General features: G+C 47.1%; 1 protein-coding gene across 11 annotated transcripts; it reads left to right on the top strand.

Annotated features, from left to right (window-relative positions):
- Positions 1 to 1,102: 1,102 nt before the first annotated feature.
- On the top strand, positions 1,103 to 20,896 carry zc3h14 (zinc finger CCCH-type containing 14). Of its 11 annotated transcripts, none has more exons than XM_036976366.1 (18): positions 1,103 to 1,332; positions 1,976 to 2,018; positions 2,179 to 2,293; positions 2,452 to 2,492; positions 3,122 to 3,275; positions 3,551 to 3,926; positions 4,191 to 4,393; positions 4,717 to 4,817; positions 4,964 to 5,119; positions 6,125 to 6,208; positions 9,213 to 9,334; positions 10,111 to 10,334; positions 13,327 to 13,547; positions 15,495 to 15,621; positions 15,784 to 15,929; positions 18,842 to 18,921; positions 19,111 to 19,217; positions 20,297 to 20,896. In XM_036976366.1, the coding sequence occupies exons 1-18, from the start codon at positions 1,297 to 1,299 to the stop codon at positions 20,298 to 20,300; spliced, it is 2,340 nt and encodes a 779-aa protein (XP_036832261.1). In that variant the 5' UTR covers positions 1,103 to 1,296; the 3' UTR covers positions 20,301 to 20,896. The 11 variants fall into 11 exon arrangements, with proteins under 11 accessions (XP_036832261.1, XP_036832253.1, XP_036832257.1 ...); XM_036976358.1 differs by having other exon boundaries at positions 1,104 to 1,332; positions 13,324 to 13,547; XM_036976362.1 differs by having other exon boundaries at positions 1,104 to 1,332; positions 3,548 to 3,920; positions 4,197 to 4,393; positions 13,324 to 13,547.
- Positions 20,897 to 22,776: the final 1,880 nt, after the last annotated feature.

Here is a 22,776-nt window from a genome sequence, read left to right as displayed (position 1 = left end):
AAATCTCTCTAGGACATGGTGACTTTTATTAACATTCTCTGCCCTGTTTACCCCCCAAAAAATGACATGCTAATTAGCTGCTAACGTAGCCATCATAAAGAACTACAAATGCCATGATGATCTGGATGAGACTAACAGATCGAGGCAAAGGTATGAATCTCTCTGGATTAACTATCTAATGTTAGCTAAACGTAGTAATTAATACAGTGGCTGTCCTGTATGTCTTTAAATTGACAATTCTGTGAACTGTCATGTGCAAGTTTTAAATGGACACAATACCTGCTAGGGGAAGGTGTCAGCTAGAGATGACATGCAGGAGCTTGCTGGGATATGCGCGATGTCTACTTTGAAGCTAATTAGTATTCTTGAATCTGAGAGTAAACATAGACGAATATTTGATAAAAGTCACCTTGTCTGAGAGAGATTTGCATGGTTATCTGAGAGAGATTTCCATGGTTATCAAAACGTTATGCCAGGGAAAGACTACCCGACACAAAGACCTTATTTTAAGTGTTTCTAAAATCCCCAGTTGGAAAAATGGATGGTAGAAAAACGACTGTAACCATATCTGTTTGACCGCTAGGTTGTATGGGTATTATGACACCTCCACTCTGGAGCTCTTTAGACGGAGCTGGACGTTTCAGAACTGTGACAAACCGGCAACCTCACCCAGCTCGGCCGATGAGATATAGTTAATTTGCCAACACAGCCAGATGTATAACCTGTTAACAACTGACTATAATATGTGTTAATTAAATCGGACTTCATTAATATGAGTAATCCATGAATATCACCAGTTAATGAACACGATAACACTCGAGATATAACAAGTCTATAGATCACAATGACTACAATGAAATGGCTAAATGAATTCCGGACATTAAGGGTCTTCCTCACTGATGTATAATGAGAACGGGACTTCCTCCTCTCGGGATAAAGAGCAGAGGAAACAAATGAAAATAATATCGCGAGTGATTTAGGGATAAAAAAAAAAATGAAGCCTAAGTAATGGTAGCTCATTATTGTATTTTTGTTCTTCTTTTTTCACCCACAATAAAAATTGCTAGTCTTTAAAAAAAAAGCTGAAAAACAGTCTGTTGGGCTGTGCCCCGTCCTTATGCTACCGGAAACGCCACCATCCCACATTGCATTGCGAATGTGTTTGCTATTAGCATTAGCATTTAACATACAGTGGCGTTAGTGTTTTTGTAGGCAGGACGTGTTGGTTTAGTGAATAATAACCTATTTTTTAAATTAATAACGACTCTTATTGTATTAGGTACAGCACACGCAAACATGGAGATCGGTACAGAGATAAGCAAGAAAATACGGGTGAGGTCATTTCGATGCTAGCTATTCGTCTTATTAGCCATCCTGTTAGCGTAGCTAACTCTAGCTAGCTCGCTAAACCCATGAGAGAATTTGTACAAATTTACAAGCAACCCAAATAAATATGCCTATTAAGGTACCCAGTACTGCAACTCACATGTTGGACGTCCATAACAGTTCTGAGGTGCCGAATAGGAGTTTTGTAAATTTGTATTTATTTAGAACTTTTGTTTAGAAGTAACGTTAGCTAACTACATACCGGTGGTACATTGAGGATAGCTAACGTTAGTTGCGCTGTAACTCACCAAATATAGAGTTTAACGAACACATTTTGACATTAAAGCTTGCAGAGCTGTAGCTTTGGGACACAACATCGGGAGTGTGTAGAATGGGAGTTTGAATCGGAGCTTTCTGGCCGAAAAATTTGGTTTCTAACGCACATATACTGCTTCAGTTATGTCTAAATTTTGATATTTAAATGTCCAATATTTCAGTTTATTACTCAAACAGGGGTGGGGAATAGACACTGTTATTGTTTCTACTGCTGATTGCTGCTTTACATTTTCAACCGGTACTGGTACCTAGTAGTTAAGTTGTTTTCTGGCCTAAGACTAGCAATTGACAATATATTGTTATTTTCTCCCAGGCTGCTATCAAGGGGAAGCTTCAAGAACTCGGTGCCTATGTTGGTAAGTGTGAATATTGACATCAGCTTCTGATCTGCAGCAATTCATCTGACTGCTGTTGACATTATATATAAATACAAGTATAATATTTCTATGGATCTTGACCTTCTACCAAGGGTTCTAGAATATAATACATTCTTCTGACTGTTCTCTCTCCCCCTAGACGAAGAGTTACCAGACTATATCATGGTGATGGTGGCCAACAAGAAGACTTCCCAGCAGATGTCTGATGACCTGTCCCTCTTCCTCGGCAACAATACCATCAAGTTTACTGTCTGGTACTTATGCAACCAGCTAGGCCTGGTCCCAGATATTCTAAAGTTATTGTCTCGCTGTTTGGCAGCTACAGCAAGTGTCTTGAGTTGAGAGGATTCTTTGGGTGTAACTTTGTATTTTCTATTTCAATGGTTCTAAGTATGGTGTGTTGTTGTTACAGGTTACATGGAGTCCTGGAGAAGCTGAGGTCTGTGGCAGTAGGTAAGTTCAGGTTACATGGAGTCCCGGAGAAGCTGAGGGCAGTAGCTAAGTTCCAGTGACCACAAAAGGAGAACCAGCTCCCTAGCTGAAAAAGTCCAAATATACTGTATTTTTACTAGGGTGATATACAGTATTGAAGTCCATCATCCTATGTATTTATTTAACCTTTGTTTAACCTTTATTGAACTAGGCAAGTAGGTTAAGAACAAATTCTTATTTACAATGACGGCCAACACCGGCCAAACCCGGACGACGCTGGGCAAATTGTGCGCCGCCCTATGAGACTCCCAATCACGACCGGATGTTATACAGCCTACATTCGAACCAGGGACTGTAGTGGCGCCCCTTGCACTGAGATGCAGTGCTTTAGACCGCTGCACCACTCGGGAGCCTGCTGCGCCACTAGATTCCCACCCTAGTGGGAATTGAAAGACCTTGAGTCGTTCGATGCCAAAACAAACAACCCCTAAGAGAGGATTGTAAACAGTCTTATCAAGGCTAGGAACGTCACAACACTATAGCATGAAGTAGTCTAGCTATTTGAATGTGTTGTAGAGCGGTCTTTGACAGTATTCTATCTATCTCTACCCTTGTATAGCTAAATTGACAATCTCTCTGTGTGTATCAAGAACCCGCGTCCCTGAGGCCTCAGCTGTACTCTGACACTGGCACCTCGTCAGGGAAGAGTGAGTGGAAGGGGGAGGAATCAAAGGGCCTTGCGGTGTCCAGCTCACGCTCTGATAGGACAGAGGCCCGTGTGTCAAGCTCCGCCCATGAGCACAGGTAAGGTGTTGATTTTCAAACGTTGATTAGCTATATATTGAAAAGAAAGGCCATGCTCACTGAAATCGGCATGGTTCAAGTTGGCTTGGATCATATGAAAGACCCCTAACACATTTATTTAATTCAGAAGTTGCTCCTCGGACGAGACCTCAACACCTACATGTGGATCAATTAATTGTGAAGCTTCGGCATTTTATTGCAACCAAACAGGGTGAAACAGCCCAGCTCATACTCACACACACACACACTAACGTCACTGTCATTCTGTCCAGAAGGGTCTCCTCAGACAAAACCTCGTCCCGCCTCACCTCCGCGGTCAAGCCCCTGATGGACCCTCCCTCCTCCGAGGCCGTCATCGACATCAAGCCCGAGCTAGACGATGACCTGATCGGCGAGGACCCCGTGGACATGGGCGTCCTCCCAGGTCGCCTGCGTGGATCCACCTCCGGAGGAGGGCGGGCATCAGCTCAGATCTACAGGCCTCCCCAGGGCAGGTCCTCCTCGGGGACAGGCAGGTCGGCGGACGCCTATAGGTCCTCAGAGGGGTCCTCGGGGTCACACAGCAGGCAGCAGCACAGCAGCTATCACCTGGACAGTAGGAGCAGCAGAGACAGCAGGACGTACAGAGAAGGAGGCAGCAGCAGGGTGCAGATTGTTTACTAATTACCTTTATTGAGTCAAGGGTCTTGCTCCAATACAACATAAATACATCCTTCCTCATTGTCTTGACATAATCAGAGATCGAGAAGTGATTTAGATTGGTGAAACCACCCTATTACTTTAATCATTCCAACCAATGAGATCTCTGCTTACTGCAAAAGGAAAGAAGGATGCATTTCTTAATCATTTGAAAAGGATCAAACTAGTACGGCTTTCCCGTTTCTGTCGCCAACCATCTCTTGGCCTTGTTGTCTCCAGCAGCAGCAGCAGGAGGAGGCTTCGAGGAAGCGCAAAGCCCCGGTGGTGAGTTCCGTGGTGCGGGTGAACCAGGCAGCAGACGGGGGTCGAGACAGTGATGATGATGATGAGGAGGAGGACGATGATGATGAGGAAGATGAAGGATACGGGGTCAAGAACTTGTCCAGCAGAGTGTCCCTGCCTTCCAAACCAGAACGCAAGTAAGGGAACGCACACACACACACACTATCCGTCTACCTCTGTTACTCTCTCCTTTCCACATGGTCATCTACTCTGTATGTTTTGCTTCTTGTTGTGTTGAGCAGCGACTCTTGATTCCAGTTAGTTAAAGTGAACATCTTAGGACAGCAACTGGTTTCAACATCCCTCCTTTCACATTACTGCTACACGTTGTTGGTACCCCCAGGGGGTTGTCTGTGTGATGGGACCCCCAGGGGGTTGTCTGTGTGTTGGGACCCCCCCCCCCCCCCCCCCCCCCCCCAGGGGGTTGTCTGTGTTGACCCATGTCTCGGTGCGTTTCTAGACCCTCCCTGCCCCCGGCCAAACAAGCCAACAAGAACCTGCTACTGAGGGCTATGTCTGAGGCCCAGATCTCTATCAACAAGACTGCAGCCTACCTACCTAGTACGTAACTCTCTGTCAATCTGCCTTAAAGTAAGAGCACACCTGACTATTAGAAATTACCACCTGTAATGTGTCGTCCTGTTTATCATGACACCTATTACTGACTAAACTGTCAAAAGGAACTAATTGAACCTGTGTTTCCCTAGTACCACAGAGACAGACGGTTCCGGTGGCACCCAGGACGCGTTCAACCACTGACGAGATGAACGCAGCCATCCAGCTTGTTCAGGAGCACCTCCACGGCCTGGTCCCCAGGGGGCAGTCTTACACCCCCTCAGAGCCTCAGCCCCCCAGGCAGCTAGGTAAGACCCCCAGACAGCTAGGTAAATCAGACTCCAAGGCCCAATCCCAAATTACCCATAATCCCTCTGTACTTGTGGAGATCTGAGAGATATGTTCAATGGAGATGGCTGCCGTTTTACGGTCTCCTAACCTATTGTGCTATTGTGTGTTATTTGTAAATTATTTTGTACATTTTTCCCGCGACTGTCATTTATGACCGAAAAGAGCTTCTAGATTACAGGACAGCGATTACTCACCTCGTACTGGACAAATGTTTTTTTTTTCTTTAACGAATCAAGACCCAAAGTATTTACTTCAGACACATGACAAGACCCAAACTCCTGTGATTCGCATGAGAAAGAGACGGAGATATCGGGGACGTAGGTTTTGGGGTGCCTTGTAAGGATCCGATGGCAAGTGGGTAATCTGCCATTACCATCGGTCCTATTAGCCAATGTACAATCATTGGATAACAAAATAGAGCTACAATCACAAATATCCTACCAACGGGACATTCATATCTTTAATTTCTTGTGTTTCACCGAGTCGTGGCTGAACGATGACATTAATACAGCTGACGGGGTTTACGCTGCTTCGGCTAGATGGAACAGCTGTCTCCAGTAAGACGAGGGGTGGCGGTTTGTGTATATTTGTAAACAACAGTTGGTTCACGAAATCTAATAGTAAGGAAGTCTCTAGGTTTTGCTCACCCGAGGTAGAGTATCTCATGATAAGCTTTAGACCACACTATTTACCAAGAGTTTTTAATCTATATTTTTCTTCTGTATTTATACTTCTATACTGAGTACACTTTTCAAATCCACTCAGCTCTCCGTCTCGGGTTGGAGTTGGAATTGGTCCCCATGACTCCTCATTACAGAAGGAGCATGAATGTTTCAGTGTCACGTGCACTATTACAGTGAAATGCTTTTTTTAAATTTTCTTTTTTGCAATCTCCAAATCCAACAACGACATAATCAATATTACTGCATTGTCCTGACTATGACTGTACTGGTCTCTCCCAGTAGTTCAGTCTCGGTCCCTGGCCTCTCGGCTGCAGTTAGACGTGCCAGAAGACAACATGAGAGCGCAGCACAGTGACTATTTAGGTGAGTCTGTCACATCCTAACGAGAAGTCTTTACGGATCCACCAAGGCTCCAGCGGGTTCGGATCCAGAATTCGAAATGATGTCACGGGTCTGGGTCGGCTCTGATACGATCAAATGAAATGTTATTAGTGGCGTAGGCGTATTTTGAAATGCTGATGTTGCTATATAGCTCTATCAGCAGTAACGCCAAACAAAACAATACACACAAATTCCCCAAAATAAAGACGTTTAAGAAATATCAGAACGAGCGATGTCCGAGTCTGGACTGTACTGAACTGAAATATCAAAATGTTGCCACAATATGTAAAGTGTTGGTTTCATGAGCTGAAATTAAAGATCCCAGAAATGTTCCAATACGAACGAAAAGCTTAATTCTCTCAAATTTTGTGCACAAATTTGTTTACATCCCTGTTACTGAACATTTCTCCTTTGCCAAGATAATCCATCCACATGACAGGTGTGGCATATCAAGAAGCTGTTTAAACAGCATGATCATTACACAGGTGCACCTTGTGCTGGGGGACAATAAAAGGCCACTCTAAAATATGCCGTTTTGCTTAGGAGTAGAGAAATTAACATTAAATTCTCTGCAAACAGCACTTGTAGATTTTCCTGCAGGTCAGCATGCCAATTGCATGCTCCCTAAACATTTTTTAGTGGCCTTTTATTGTCAGTATTCAGGCCCCTTCACTTTTTTCCACATTTTGTTACGTTGCAGCCTAAAATGTATTAAATTGTTTTTTTTCCCTCCTTTTTTTTCTCCCACACAATGCCCCATAATGACAAAGCAAAAACAGATTTTTAGAAATGTTTGCAGATTTTTAAAAACTATGACATTTACATAAGTATTCAGACCTTTTACTTTGTTGAAGTACCTTTGGCAGCGATTACAGCCTCGTCTTCTTCACTACAAACTTGGCACACCTGTGTTTTGGGAGTTTCTCCCATTCTTCTCGACAGATCCTCTCAAGCTCTGTCAGATCGGATGGGGAGTGTTGCTGCATAGCTATTTTCAGGTCTCTCCAGAGATGTTCGATCAGGTTCAAGTCCGGGCTCTGGCTCGGCAACTCAGACATTCAGAAACTTGTCCTGATACCACTCCTGCGTTGTCTTTGCTGTGTGCTTAGGGCATAGTCTTGTTGGAAGGTGAATCTTTTCCCTCTGGAGCAGGTTTTCATCAATGATCTCTGTACTTTTCTCCGTTCATCTTTCCCTCAATCCTGACTAGTTTCCCAGTCCCAGCTGCTGAAAAACATCCCACAGCATGATGCTGCCACCACCACGCTTCACCGTAGGGATGGTATTGGCCAGGAGATGAGCAGTGCCTGGTTTCCTCCAGATGTGATGCTTGGCATTCAGGCCAAAGAGTTCAATCTTGGTTTCACCAGACCAGAGAATCTTGTTGCTCATGGTCTGAGTCCTTTAGTTGCCTTTTGGCAAATTCCAAGTGGGCTGTCATATGCCTTTCATTGAGGAGTGGCTTTCGTCTTGCCACTCTACCATAAATGCCTGATTTGTGGAGTGCTGCAGAGATGGGGTTTTTTTCTGGAAGGTTCTCCTATCTTCAGAGGAACTCTGGAGCTTTGTCAGAGTGACCATTGGGTTCTTGGTCACCTCCCTGACCAAGGCCCTTCTCCCCCGATTGCTCAGTTTGGCCAGGCAGCCAGCTCTAGGAAGTGTTGGTGGTTCCAAACTTCTTCCATTTAATAATAATGGAGGCCACTGTGTTCTTGGGGACCTTCAATGCTGCAGAAATGTTTTGGTACCCTTCCCCAGATCTGTGCCTCGATACAATCCTGTCTCGGAGCTCTACGAACAATTCCTTCGGACCTCATGGTTTGGTTTTTGTGCTGACTTCCACTGCCAACTGTGCAATGGAAACAGGATGCACCTGAGCCCAATATCAGTTCTCATTACATAGGGTCTGAATACTTATGTAATTAAGCTATTTCTATTTTTAGTACATTTTCAAAAGAAATCTTCGCCTGTTTTCGCTTTGTCATTATGGGGTATTGTGTGTAGATTGAGGACTGTTTTGTCCAACGTTGAGTGATTAGTGCTTTTTGAAGGTGGTTCGATTATAAAATAATTCAAAATAAATTATGGGTTTCTATACTTTAATTATTATTTTTTTAAATAGATTGAAATTATGACAAATTATTCTAGAGCTTTTTAATGGAAAAGCCAAAAATAGTGAACATTCATTTGCCAAAATATTCCGTGGTCTCTGTCCGGGTCCACATTGGGTAGACATCAATGGAAAAAATAATTACTTGTAATAAAATATTTTTCATCCTTAAATTCTTCTCGTTTCTCCTCAGGAAGTATCAGCCAGCCAGACAACGTTCTCTCACTGTTCCCCATACTGTACTGTCTTTAGTCAACCTATTTAGATAGCGTGTTTAGGCGGGCTAGCCTGTCTGACAAAATAATTTGACTAGTTCTTCAAAATATACTTTTTTAAAAAAAAACTCTCTCCCTTTCTCTCCCCGTGTTGTGTACATTCCTCTCTCATACGGCCTGTGTGTGTGTGTATCTAACTTAAAGTAGCAGGCATAAAAGTGTATCCATCTCTGTCCGAGCTGGAAAGAACAGGCACGATTGATCAGGGTCATTGCAGTTAATTACCGCGTTTCTGCACTGTCAATTAGGTTGAATATTTGCATCATGAAAAGTACAACTACCTTCAGCCCAGCGTCCCACATAGTTCGTGATTCGATTTCTCTCACGGATGATTTGATTTCTCTCTCTAGAAAAACGGCACGTTGGGCTCACAAAAAAATAACAACTAAATGAAATTCAAGTCATGTAGCTGACGTCTTGTCAATTAGTTGTTTTTAAATAACAAACAACAAAAAAACCATTTACCTGCATTTTGATTAATCGCTCACCGCTACTAACACACTGGAGAGCAGGACTGTTTAACTCCTGACCGACAGCCTCACACGTCTGACTTTGTGATTGTACTAACAGAATATTGGTGTCTCACATGGTCCTTGTGTAGCTCTGGAAGTGGCCGAGGGGAGTGTCCTGAAGCCGTTTGACACGCGCTCCTTCATCGTGAGGAGGCCTGAACTGGAGGAGGAGCTGGTTCCTGTCCGCAACAGACTGGGACAACTGGACAGGGTGATGATGATGATGATGACCATAACGAATAGTCTCCATTAAACCCCCCCTCCCCCCCTCCATGTCAGCATGGAAATACATTCAGGCAGCCTGAATTCTAAGCTGGTGGGGGGCGGGGGGGGTTCTACTAGGATAACATGTGGAATTGTTTTAAGATGGTCATATGGAATTGTTTTAAGATGGTCATACCATAGATAATTTAGCTATTTGATTTATTATTTTAGGACCCCTTTTAGGTATTTAATTTTTATTTTATTTAACCAGGTAGGCCAGTTGAGAACAAGTTCTCATTTACAATTGTTTAACTTTATTGTTTGAAAAATTATAGAATTTGGCCTTTACTACTATAGACCAGAGAAACGCATTGAATAACTAAACAAACAATACATCATATGGTTTTGAAGTGTCTGTCCTGAATCTAGGACCGGGGTATTCAACTCTGACCCTGTGAGGTCCGGAGCCTGCTTCTTTTCTGTTCTACCTGATTATTAATTGCAAACACCTGGTGTCCCAGGTCTAAATCAGCCTCCATTGTGAGGGTCGTAGAGCAAAATGGAGAACACCCTTGTGTTCGTGAGTCATCTTTCCATAGAGGGGTCATATTAGTTTGTTGATCAAAGTGTTTTTGTGAGACCTAGGCAGATGGATTGAGACATGAAGATACACGTAACCCCTCTATTGTGATCTCATAGAGAGTAAACGACTGTATTTTTAAAAGTCATTGAGTATAACACAATCCAACCTGAATATCTTATTATCTGTTGTGATCCCGTTAGGTGCCTATGACGAGTAGGCTGGGGTTAGAGGAGATGCCGCCTCCTATGAGGAGTGGACTGGAGGAAGTGGCACCTCCTATGAGGAGTAGACTGGAACTGGAGGAAGTGGCACCTCCTATGAGGAGCAGACGGGAGGAGACCACCGTGCCTATGAGGAGCAGGCTGGGAGCCATGGTCAAGGAGGAGATCCAGCCAGCTACTCCACGCATGGTGCAGCCAGCCAGGTATATCATAGTGACTACCCTCTTTGTGGCTGCTCTCTTAGTGACTCATAGTGTGCTGCCCTCTTAGTGACTCGTAGTGTGCTGCCCTCTTAGTGACTCGTAGTGGGCTGCCCTCTTAGTGACTCGTAGTGGGCTGCCCTCTTAGTGACTCGTAGTGGGCTGCCCTCTTAGTGACTCGTAGTGGGCTGCCCTCTTAGTGACTCGTAGTGGGCTGCCCTCTTCGTGACTCGTAGTGGGCTGCCCTCTTAGTGACTCGTAGTGGGCTGCCCTCTTAGTGACTCGTAGTGGGCTGCCCTCTTAGTGACTCGTAGTGGGCTGCCCTCTTAGTGACTCGTAGTGGGCTGCCCTCTTCGTGACTCGTAGTGGGCTGCCCTCTTAGTGACTCGTAGTGGGCTGCCCTCTTCGTGACTCGTAGTGGGCTGCCCTCTTAGTGACTCGTAGTGGGCTGCCCTCTTTGTGACTCGTAGTGGCTGCCCTCTTTGTGACTCGTAGTGGGCTGCCCTCTTTGTGACTCGTAGTGGGCTGCCCTCTTTGTGACTCGTAGTGGGCTGCCCTCTTTGTGACTCGTAGTGGGCTGCCCTCTTTGTGACTCGTAGTGGGCTGCCCTCTTTGTGACTCGTAGTGGGCTGCCCTCTTTGTGACTCGTAGTGGGCTGCCCTCTTTGTGACTCGTAGTGGGCTGCCCTCTTTGTAACTCGTAGTGGGCTGCCCTCTTTGTGACTCGTAGTGGGCTGCCCTCTTTGTGACTCGTAGTGGGCTGCCCTCTTTGTGACTCGTAGTGGGCTGCCCTCTTTGTGACTCGTAGTGGGCTGCCCTCTTTGTGACTCGTAGTGGGCTGCCCTCTTTGTGACTCGTAGTGGGCTGCCCTCTTTGTGACTCGTAGTGGGCTGCCCTCTTTGTGACTCGTAGTGGGCTGCCCTCTTTGTGACTCGTAGTGGGCTGCCCTCTTTGTGACTCGTAGTGGGCTGCCCTCTTCGTCACTCGTAGTGGGCTGCCCTCTTCGTCACTCGTAGTGGGCTGCCCTCTTCGTCACTCGTAGTGGGCTGCCCTCTTCGTCACTCGTAGTGGGCTGCCCTCTTCGTCACTCGTAGTGGGCTGCCCTCTTCGTCACTCGTAGTGGGCTGCCCTCTTCGTCACTCGTAGTGGGCTGCCCTCTTCGTCACTCGTAGTGGGCTGCCCTCTTCGTCACTCGTAGTGGGCTGCCCTCTTCGTCACTCGTAGTGGGCTGCCCTCTTCGTCACTCGTAGTGGGCTGCCCTCTTCGTCACTCGTAGTGGGCTGCCCTCTTCGTCACTCGTAGTGGGCTGCCCTCTTCGTCACTCGTAGTGGGCTGCCCTCTTCGTCACTCGTAGTGGGCTGCCCTCTTCGTCACTCGTAGTGGGCTGCCCTCTTCGTCACTCGTAGTGGGCTGCCCTCTTCGTCACTCGTAGTGGGCTGCCCTCTTCGTCACTCGTAGTGGGCTGCCCTCTTCGTCACTCGTAGTGGGCTGCCCTCTTCGTCACTCGTAGTGGGCTGCCCTCTTCGTCACTCGTAGTGGGCTGCCCTCTTCGTCACTCGTAGTGGGCTGCCCTCTTCGTCACTCGTAGTGGGCTGCCCTCTTCGTCACTCGTAGTGGGCTGCCCTCTTCGTCACTCGTAGTGGGCTGCCCTCTTCGTCACTCGTAGTGGGCTGCCCTCTTCGTCACTCATAGTGGGCTGCCCTCTTAGTCACTCGTAGTGGGCTGCCCTCTTCGTGACTCGTAGTGGGCTGCCCTCTTTGTGACTCGTAGTGGGCTGCCCTCTTCGTCACTCGTAGTGGGCTGCCCTCTTCGTCACTCGTAGTGGGCTGCCCTCTTCGTCACTCGTAGTGGGCTGCCCTCTTCGTGACTCGTAGTGGGCTGCCCTCTTTGTGACTCGTAGTGGGCTGCCCTCTTCGTCACTCGTAGTGGGCTGCCCTCTACGTCACTCGTAGTGGGCTGCCCTCTTCGTCACTCGTAGTGGGCTGCCCTCTTCGTCACTCGTAGTGGGCTGCCCTCTTCGTCACTCGTAGTGGGCTGCCCTCTTCGTCACTCGTAGTGGGCTGCCCTCTTCGTCACTCGTAGTGGGCTGCCCTCTTCGTCACTCGTAGTGGGCTGCCCTCTTCGTCACTCGTAGTGGGCTGCCCTCTTAGTCACTCGTAGTGGGCTGCCCTCTTCGTGACTCGTAGTGGGCTGCCCTCTTTGTGACTCGTAGTGGGCTGCCCTCTTCGTCACTCGTAGTGGGCTGCCCTCTTCGTCACTCGTAGTGGGCTGCCCTCTTCGTCACTCGTAGTGGGCTGCCCTCTTCGTGACTCGTAGTGGGCTGCCCTCTTTGTGACTCGTAGTGGGCTGCCCTCTTCGTCACTCGTAGTGGGCTGCCCTCTACGTCACTCGTAGTGGGCTGCCCTCTTCGTCACTCGTAGTGGGCTGCCCTCTTCGTCACTCGTAGTGGGCTGCCCTCTTCGTCACTCGTAGTGGGCTGCCCTCTTCGTCACTCGTAGTGGGCTGCCCTCTTAGTGACTCGTAGTGGGCTGCCCTCTTCGTCACTCGTAGTGGGCTGCCCTCTTCGTCACTCGTAGTGGGCTGCCCTCTTCGTCACTCGTAGTGGGCTGCCCTCTTCGTCACTCGTAGTGGGCTGCCCTCTTCGTCACTCGTAGTGGGCTGCCCTCTTCGTCACTCGTAGTGGGCTGCCCTCTTCGTCACTCGTAGTGGGCTGCCCTCTTCGTCACTCGTAGTGGGCTGCCCTCTTCGTCACTCGTAGTGGGCTGCCCTCTTCGTCACTCGTAGTGGGCTGCCCTCTTCGTCACTCGTAGTGGGCTGGCTCAGATATTTTCTTTATACGTTGTTGTTGCAGCATGGCTCACTGAAAACAAGCTAAGTAAACAAAACTGTCATAATGCTTTTCTGTCTGTCTGTACCTCCCTCTCTCCTCTGCCTTCCTCCCTCCCTCTCTCCTCTGCCTTCCTCCCTCCCTCTCTCCTCTGCCTCCCTCCTAGCAGTGAGAAGGCTGAAGCCGCGGGGTCAGCCAGTCCTAAGTTCATTGTGACCCTGGATGGGGTTCCTAGCCCCCTGGGTAACCTAGGAGACTGTGACATGGAAGCGGATGACAGTTATCCTAAACCAGCCAAGACCACCATGCCTGACCCCTCCATCCACCTCGGAACAAAACCCAAACTCAGCATCCACCACAGACTGCAGGGGGAACCACAATACCCTGATGGTAAAGGGGTTGAATTATTAATTTATTTATTGGCAAAATGGTTATAAATAAAATGAATTATTTTTGCTTCTATAATTTAGTATAAGGGTGTTTATTTTTTATTTACCTTTTATTTAAACTAGGCAAGTGAGTTAAGAACAAATTCTTATTTTCAATGCCTTGTTCAGGGGCAGAACGACCTTGTCAGCTCGGGGATTTGAACTTTCAACCTTCCGGTGACTAGTCCAACGCTCTTAACCACTAGGCTACGCTGCCGCCCCTCCACTCTAACCACTAGGCTACGCTGCCGCCCCTCCACTCTAACCACTAGGCTACCCTGCCGCCCCTCCACTCTAACCACTAGGCTACCCTGCCGCCCCTCCACTCTAACCACTAGGCTACCCTGCCGCCCCTCCACTCTAACCACTAGGCTACCCTGCCGCCTCTACACTCTAACCACTAGGCTACGCTGCCGCCCCTCCACTCTAACCACTAGGCTACCCTGCCGCCCCTCCACTCTAACCACTAGGCTACCCTGCCGCCCCTCCACTCTAACCACTAGGCTACCCTGCCGCCCCTCCACTCTAACCACTAGGCTACGCTGCCGCCCCTCCACTCTAACCACTAGGCTACCCTGCCGCCCCTCCACTCTAACCACTAGGCTACCCTGCCGCCCCTCCACTCTAACCACTAGGCTACCCTGCTGCCTCTACACTCTAACCACTAGGCTACGCTGCCGCCCCTCCACTCTAACCACTAGGCTACCCTGCCGCCCCTCCACTCTAACCACTAGGCTACGCTGCCGCCCCTCCACTCTAACCACTAGGCTACCCTGCCGCCCCTCCACTCTAACCACTAGGCTACCCTGCCGCCCCTCCACTCTAACCACTAGGCTACCCTGCCGCCCCTCCACTCTAACCACTAGGCTACGCTGCCGCCCCTCCACTCTAACCACTAGGCTACCCTGCCGCCCCTCCACTCTAACCACTAGGCTACCCTGCCGCCCCTCTACACTCTAACCACTAGACTACCCTGCCGCCCCTCCACTCTAACCACTAGGCTACGCTGCCGCCCCTCCACTCTAACCACTAGGCTACCCTGCCGCCCCTCCACTCTAACCACTAGGCTACCCTGCCGCCCCTCCACTCTAACCACTAGACTACCCTGCCGCCCCTCCACTCTAACCACTAGGCTACGCTGCCGCCCCGGGTGTGAGCCTTGACACTCGGGTATTACAATTGTGAAGGCTTTTTCAATGGTTAAGCACTTCCACTTGTCATTATTACTAGTGACTGATCATAACAGCTGTGGCTACCACACCAGAATTTGTTCTGATTGGCTGTCTCTGTATAACAGCTGTGGCTACCACACCAGATGTTGTTCTGATTGGCTGTCTCTGTATAACAGCTGTGGCTACCACACCAGATGTTGTTCTGATTGGCTGTCTCTGTATAACAGCTGAGGCTACCACACCAGATGTTGTTCTGATTGGCTGTCTCTGTATAACAGCTGAGGCTACCACACCAGATGTTGTTCTGATTGGCTGTCTCTGTATAACAGCTGAGGCTACCACACCAGATGTTGTTCTGATTGGCTGTCTCTGTATAACAGCTTGGGCTACCACACTGACACTTTCTGTCAACTACACTACAGCTCCTCTAGGGTTTCAACGTTGTCTTAAGTGACCAGTTTTCTACTGTCAATGTCAGCGACCAAACTACAAGAAATCTGTATTTTTTTTTTTCAATGGAAAGCGATTCTGGTGAGGTAAGGAGAATTTGGGCTGACCAAGGTTCTCACTAAACAGCTTTGACACTGCTGGATAAGGTATGAGTCAATGTTGTGTTTGGTGTGCTTTTTGTAAGAAACATCGACCTAGCTCTCTGGGTATCTTTCTACGGAGTGGTTTCTGGTCTGGAAAGCCGGCCCTCATCTAAACTCTGTCATCATGTCGTTCCTCGGTTTCAGAGTTAGGGATGGAGACTGAGGAGGCGGGTCCTGTGAAGAGACAGAAGGTTCTGGAGAGGTGTAAGTTCTGGCCCGTCTGTAAGAGTGGAGATGAGTGCGTTTACCACCACCCTACCACTCAGTGCAAGTAAGAACAGCCTGATTTGAAAATCAAAACACTGTCTGCATTTTAGTCTGTTTTGTGGAATTGTGGGGTTTTAAACCCTAAAACTACATACATTTATTTGGATTTGGATTGGCTTGACTAATCTGTTGTTCCCTCCTCCGTCCCCCTCTCTCTTGTGTCTAGAACTTTCCCCAGCTGTAAGTTTGGGGACAAATGCCTGTTCGTCCATCCCAACTGTAAGTTTGACGGCAAGTGTTCCAAACCAGATTGTCCCTTCACTCACGTCAGCCGCAGAGGACCTGCCCCCTACACCCCTCCAGTCAGACCAGGTACAGACACACCCCCTTTAAGCCCCTCCCCCTTGTGCTGCATTCATGACATGTGGGGGAAACTCAGAAAACAGTACGTGTGAACTGGAAGCAACGAAGTCGTGTGCATTCACGTGCTTTGAACCGATTTGAACGCCGATCGCTAATGGCGAACCAGCTGGGTCAACCATAAACTCAAAGTACTGCTGTCATACTCGTATTCAAATTATAGTGTTAAAGAAAAACAACATATATTTTTACGAGATCCTATATTAGGATGTTTTGTATATATGTTGGTTATTAAATGTGTAAATATTATCAGTTGAGATGTTACCTTTTTTTATTTGATGTCTTCTACCTTTGTCTGTATCTAACAGCAGTGTTTTAATGGGCGTTAGTTTAATTAGTGTCTCCAGACAGCAGTGTTTTAATGGGCGTTAGTTTAATTAGTGTCTCCAAACCAGCAGTGTTTTAACGGGCGTTAGTTTAATTAGTGTCTCCAGACAGCAGTGCTTTAATGGGCGTTAGTTTAATTAGTGTCTCCAGACAGCAGTGTTTTAATGGGCGTTAGTTTAATTAGTGTCTCCAGACAGCAGTGTTTTAATGGGCGTTAGTTTAATTAGTGTCTCCAGACCAGCAGTGTTTTAACGGGCGTTAGTTTAATTAGTGTCTCCAGACCAGCAGTGTTTTAACGGGCGTTAGTTTAATTAGTGCCTCCAGACCAGCAGTGTTAGTTTAATTAGTGTCTCCAAACCAGCAGTGTTAGTTTAATTAGTGTCTCCAAACCAGCAGTGTTAGTTTAATTAGTGTCTCCAAACCAGCAGTGTTTTAACGGGCGTTAGTTTAATTAGTGTCTCCAAACCAGCAGTGTTAGTTTAATTAGTGTCTCCAAACCAGCAGTGTTAGTTTAATTAGTGTCTCCAAACCAGCAGTGTTAGTTTAATTAGTGTCTCCAAACCAGCAGTGTTAGTTTAATTAGTGTCTCCAAACCAGCAGTGTTAGTTTAATTAGTGTCTCCAAACCAGCAGTGTTAGTTTAATTAGTGTCTCCAAACCAGCAGTGTTAGTTTAATTAGTGTCTCCAAACCAGCAGTGTTAGTTTAATTAGTGTCTCCAAACCAGCAGTGTTAGTTTAATTAGTGTCTCCAAACCAGCAGTGTTAGTTTAATTAGTGTCCCCAAACCAGCAGTGTTAGTTTAATTAGTGTCTCCAAACCAGCAGTGTTAGTTTAATTAGTGTCTCCAAACCAGCAGTGTTAGTTTAATTAGTGTCTCCAAACCAGCAGTGTTAGTTTAATTAGTGTCTCCAGACCAGCAGTGTTTTAATGGGTTGTTGGTTTAATTACAGTGCCTCCAGTCCAGACCAGCAGTGTTTTAATGGATTGTTGGTTTAATTACAGTGTCTCCAGTCCAGACCAGCAGTGTTAGTTTAATTAGTGTCTCCAGACCAGCAGTGTTTTAATGGGTTGTTGGTTTAATTACAGTGCCTCCAGTCCAGACCAGCAGTGTTTTAATGGGTTGTTGGTTTAATTACAGTGCCTCCAGTCCAGACCAGCAGTGTTTTAATGGGTTGCTGGTTTAATTAGTGTCTCCAGACCAGCAGTGTTTTAATGGGTTGCTGGTTTAATTAGTGTCTCCAGACCAGCAGTGTTTTAATGGGTTGTTGGTTTAATTACAGTGCCTCCAGTCCAGACCAGCAGTGTTTTAATGGGTTGTTGGTTTAATTACAGTGCCTCCAGTCCAGACCAGCAGCGTTTTAATGGATTGTTGGTTTAATTACAGTGCCTCCAGTCCAGACCAGCAGTGTTTTAATGGGTTGTTGGTTTAATTAGTGTCTCCAGTCCAGACCAGCAGTGTTTTAATGGGTTGTTGGTTTAATTAGTGTCTCCAGACCAGCAGTGTTTTAACGGGCGTTAGTTTAATTAGTGTCTCCAAACCAGCAGTGTTAGTTTAATTAGTGTCTCCAAACCAGCAGTGTTAGTTTAATTAGTGTCTCCAAACCAGCAGTGTTAGTTTAATTAGTGTCTCCAAACCAGCAGTGTTAGTTTAATTAGTGTCTCCAAACCAGCAGTGTTAGTTTAATTAGTGTCTCCAAACCAGCAGTGTTAGTTTAATTAGTGTCTCCAAACCAGCAGTGTTAGTTTAATTAGTGTCTCCAGACCAGCAGTGTTTTAATGGGTTGTTGGTTTAATTACAGTGCCTCCAGTCCAGACCAGCAGTGTTTTAATGGATTGTTGGTTTAATTACAGTGTCTCCAGTCCAGACCAGCAGTGTTAGTTTAATTAGTGTCTCCAGACCAGCAGTGTTTTAATGGGTTGTTGGTTTAATTACAGTGCCTCCAGTCCAGACCAGCAGTGTTTTAATGGGTTGTTGGTTTAATTACAGTGCCTCCAGTCCAGACCAGCAGTGTTTTAATGGGTTGCTGGTTTAATTAGTGTCTCCAGACCAGCAGTGTTTTAATGGGTTGCTGGTTTAATTAGTGTCTCCAGACCAGCAGTGTTTTAATGGGTTGTTGGTTTAATTACAGTGCCTCCAGTCCAGACCAGCAGTGTTTTAATGGGTTGTTGGTTTAATTACAGTGCCTCCAGTCCAGACCAGCAGCGTTTTAATGGATTGTTGGTTTAATTACAGTGCCTCCAGTCCAGACCAGCAGTGTTTTAATGGGTTGTTGGTTTAATTAGTGTCTCCAGTCCAGACCAGCAGTGTTTTAATGGGTTGTTGGTTTAATTAGTGTCTCCAGTCCAGACCAGCAGTGTTTTAATGGGTTGTTGGTTTAATTAGTGTCTCCAGTCCAGACCAGCAGTGTTTTAATGGGTTGTTGGTTTAATTAGTGCCTCCAGTCCAGACCAGCAGTGTTTTAATGGGTTGTTGGTTTAATTACAGTGCCTCCAGTCCAGACCAGCAGTGTTTTAATGGGTTGTTGGTTTAATTACAGTGCCTCCAGTCCAGACCAGCAGCGTTTGCCGTTTCTTCCCAGAGTGTAAGAAGATGGACTGTCTCTTCTACCACCCCAAGGTCAGAACAATACTCTACAACCATGAGGTTGAAAGGAGTTTGTCCTCCAATACCTGTTTTGAGCTGTTTGTTATACAATCTTTCATTAGACACTAGTAAGGAAATAAGGAATGTCTTGAGTGCTGATCAAAATGTTGCTGTATCAACTTCAAGATGATGTTTCTTGACTGGTTTCTTGTCTCCTGTCAGCCTTGTCGGTTTGGAGCCCAGTGTAAACGCACTGGTTGCACCTTCTACCACCCCACTGCCTCGGTTCCTCCCAGACACGCCCTCAAGTGGACCAAGGCCCAGAGCAGGTAACCAGGCATTACATACCCAGAACAGGTAACCAGGCATTACCTACCCAGTATTACCTACCCAGAGCAGGTAACCAAGCATTACATACCTAGTATTACCTACCCAGAACAGGTAACCAGGCATTACATACCTAGTATTACCTACCCAGAACAGGTAACCAGGCATTACATACCTAGTATTACCTACCCAGAACAGGTAACCAGGCATTACATACCTAGTATTACCTACCCAGAACAGGTAACCAGGCATTACATACCTAGTATTACCTACCCAGAGCAGGTAACCAGGCATTACATACCTAGTATTACCTACCTAGAACAGGTAACCAAGCATTACATACCCAGAACAGGTAACCAAGCATTACATACCTAGTATTACCTACCCAGAACAGGTAACCAGGCATTACATACCTAGTATTACCTACCCAGAGCAGGTAACCAAGCATTACATACCTAGTATTACCTACCCAGAGCAGGTAACCAAGCATTACATACCTAGTATTACCTACCCAGAACAGGTAACCAAGCATTACATACCCAGAACAGGTAACCAAGCATTACATACCTAGTATTACCTACCCAGAGCAGGTAACCAAGCATTACATACCTAGTATTACCTACCCAGAACAGGTAACCAAGCATTACATACCCAGAACAGGTAACCAAGCATTACATACCTAGTATTACCTACCCAGAGCAGGTAACCAAGCATTACATACCTAGTATTACCTACCCAGAACAGGTAACCAAGCATTACATACCTAGTATTACCTACCCAGAACAAGTAACCAGGCATTACATACCTAGTATTGCCTACCCAGAACAAGTAACCAGGCATTACATACCTAGTATTACCTACCTAGAACAAACTCTACATACTTAACGTTACCTCTCATAACTTCTGTGGCGTGTTTTTAAAAGTTCGAACACGTTTCATCATTCATTTGTTATGCAACATCTTTTACTGGTACTTCGAGTCCGAGTAACTTTCATGAGACGCCATTTTCAATCTCCGTTTGTCAAACTGTGTCCTATTTGGTCCTTAATGCTCTTCTTTATTGTCCTTGTAATCTTCCTAGCTAGACGACAAGAGTACCTGAGACTGACCGAGTCAAGATGATGTGAAGCTATAGAACAGGGTTCTCCAACTGGTGGCCCACGGGCTGAATTTGGCCCGCAAGTGATTTTATTTGCCCCCCCCCCCCCCCCCCCCCACAAGTTTTCTGAGCAAAATAAAGTGTTTATTGTTGGACATAAGACTGTAAAAACACCAGCATTTCAGCTTCAAGTGATTTTTTTAAACTTTGGGTATGTGTTCCAGACTATTCCAATGCATAATGGAGAGATTTGATTGTAAGTAAAGTTCGAAGTAATTGTTTTAGTCAAACATATTCATTTGGGCTTCTTGCTGTCAATTTGCAGTCTACAATTGTTTTTATGTTCCGACCCCCTGAACATTTTTTTTTTTTTTTAGGAAAATAAATTTGCCCCGTGGCTGAATCTTGTTGATTCCTGTTGTAGAAGATGTGGTTATACTGTTTTAGTTATTGTTTTATTCTCTTTACGGTTTAATTATCAACGATCTTGGTCGGTCCTTTATTTCATTTTTATTTCATTTTGTGAAACTGACATTTAGTTTTTGATAATGTTGAAAGTATATTAAAATACTCCATGTCAAATTTGCTGGTCTGTGTATTTTCATAACCTCGTCCCCAGGCTCAGTTGAGGGAGAGACCGATCATTACGTTGCTGGACTGACTGGGTGCCACCGCTTAGAACTGTCTGGACCTGCTGTTTCCACACTGAACATCAACCAAATGTATTTTAGGAAGCCCTTTCTACTTCAGCAGATGATGTCACCAAGGGCTTATACAGAAACCCAGTCTAAAAAACCCCAAAGAGCAAACAATGCAGATGTAGAAGCAATGTGGCTAGGAAAAACTCCCTAGAAAGGCAGGAACCTAAGGAAGAAACCTAGAGAGGAACCAGGCTCTGACGGGATCGTCTGATGAGGGGTGGGCGCTGAGGAGCCCGGTTCCCCGATGGGTGGGCGCTGAGGAGCCCGGTTCCCCAGTGGGTGGGCGCTGAGGAGCCCGGTTCCCCAGTGGGTGGGCGCTGAGGAGCCCGGTTCCCCAGTGGGTGGGCGCTGAGGAGCCCGGTTCCCCAGTGGGTGGGCGCTGAGGAGCCCGGTTCCCCAGTGGGTGGGCGCTGAGGAGCCCGGTTCCCCAGTGGGTGGGCGCTGAGGAGCCCGGTTCCCCAGTGGGTGGGCGCTGAGGAGCCCGGTTCCCCAGTGGGTGGGCGCTGAGGAGCCCGGTTCCCCAGTGGGTGGGCGCTGAGGAGCCCGGTTCCCCAGTGGGTGGGCGCTGAGGAGCCCGGTTCCCCAGTGGGTGGGCGCTGAGGAGCCCGGTTCCCCAGTGGGTGGGCGCTGAGGAGCCCGGTTCCCCAGTGGGTGGGCGCTGAGGAGCCCGGTTCCCCAGTGGGTGGGCGCTGAGGAGCCCGGTTCCCCAGTGGGTGGGCGCTGAGGAGCCCGGTTCCCCAGTGGGTGGTCGCTGAGGAGCCCGGTTCCCCAGTGGGTGGGCGCTGAGGAGCCCGATTCCCCAGTGGGTGGGCGCTGAAGAGCCCAGTTCCCCAGTGGGTGGGCGCTGAAGAGCCCAGTTCCCCAGTGGGTGGGCGCTGAGGAGCCCGGCTGCCCAATGGGTGGGCGCTGAGGAGCCCGGTTCCCCAATGGGTGGGCCTTGGCTGCACCTCTGCCCAGTCATGTGAAATCCATAGATTAGGTCCTAATGAATTTACTTCAATTGACTGATTTCTGATTTCCTTCTATGAACTGTAACTCAGTAAAAATATTTTGTTGTATTTTTGTGTGTGTACGTATATATCCACACACACACACACGTATGTGTACACCTCTTCAAATTAGTGGATTTGGCTCACAGAACGGGACCGCTGAGTGCTGAAGTGAGTTTTGTGTAAAAAATCGCCTGTCTGTCCTCGGTTGCAACACTCCTTACTGAGTTCCAAACTGCCTCTGGAAGCAAGGTCAGCACAATAACTGTTCGTCCGGAGCTTCATGAAATGGGTTTCCATGGCCAAGCAGCCGCACAGAAGCCAAAGATCACCGTGCGTAATGCCAAGCGTCCGTTGGAGTGGCGTACAGATCGCCGCCATTGGACTCTGGCGTGATGGATCGATCACGCTTCACCGTCTGGCAGTCCGACGGACTAATCTGGGTTTGTTGGATGCCAGGAGAACGTTACCTGCCCCAATGCATAGTGCCAACTATAAAGTTTGGTGGAGTAGGAATCGTAGTCTGGGGCTGTTTTTCATGATTTGGGTTAGGTCCCTTAGTTCCAGTGAAGAAAAATCTTAACCCTAAGGGCAATACAATGACATTCTAGACGATTCTGTGCTTCCAACTTTGTGGCAACAGTTCGGGGAAGGACCTTTCCTGTTTCAGCATGACAATGCCCCTGTGCACAAAGCAAGGTCCATTCAGAAATGGTTTGTTGAGATTGGTGTGGAAGAACTTGACTGACCTGCTCAGAGCCCTGACCTCAAC

Source organism: Oncorhynchus mykiss, chromosome 4, assembly GCF_013265735.2.
Source record: "Oncorhynchus mykiss isolate Arlee chromosome 4, USDA_OmykA_1.1, whole genome shotgun sequence".
Classification (NCBI taxonomy): domain Eukaryota; kingdom Metazoa; phylum Chordata; class Actinopteri; order Salmoniformes; family Salmonidae; genus Oncorhynchus; species Oncorhynchus mykiss.
The sequence above is the reverse complement of the archived record's forward strand: the minus strand, read 5'-3'. Positions and strand labels throughout refer to the sequence as shown.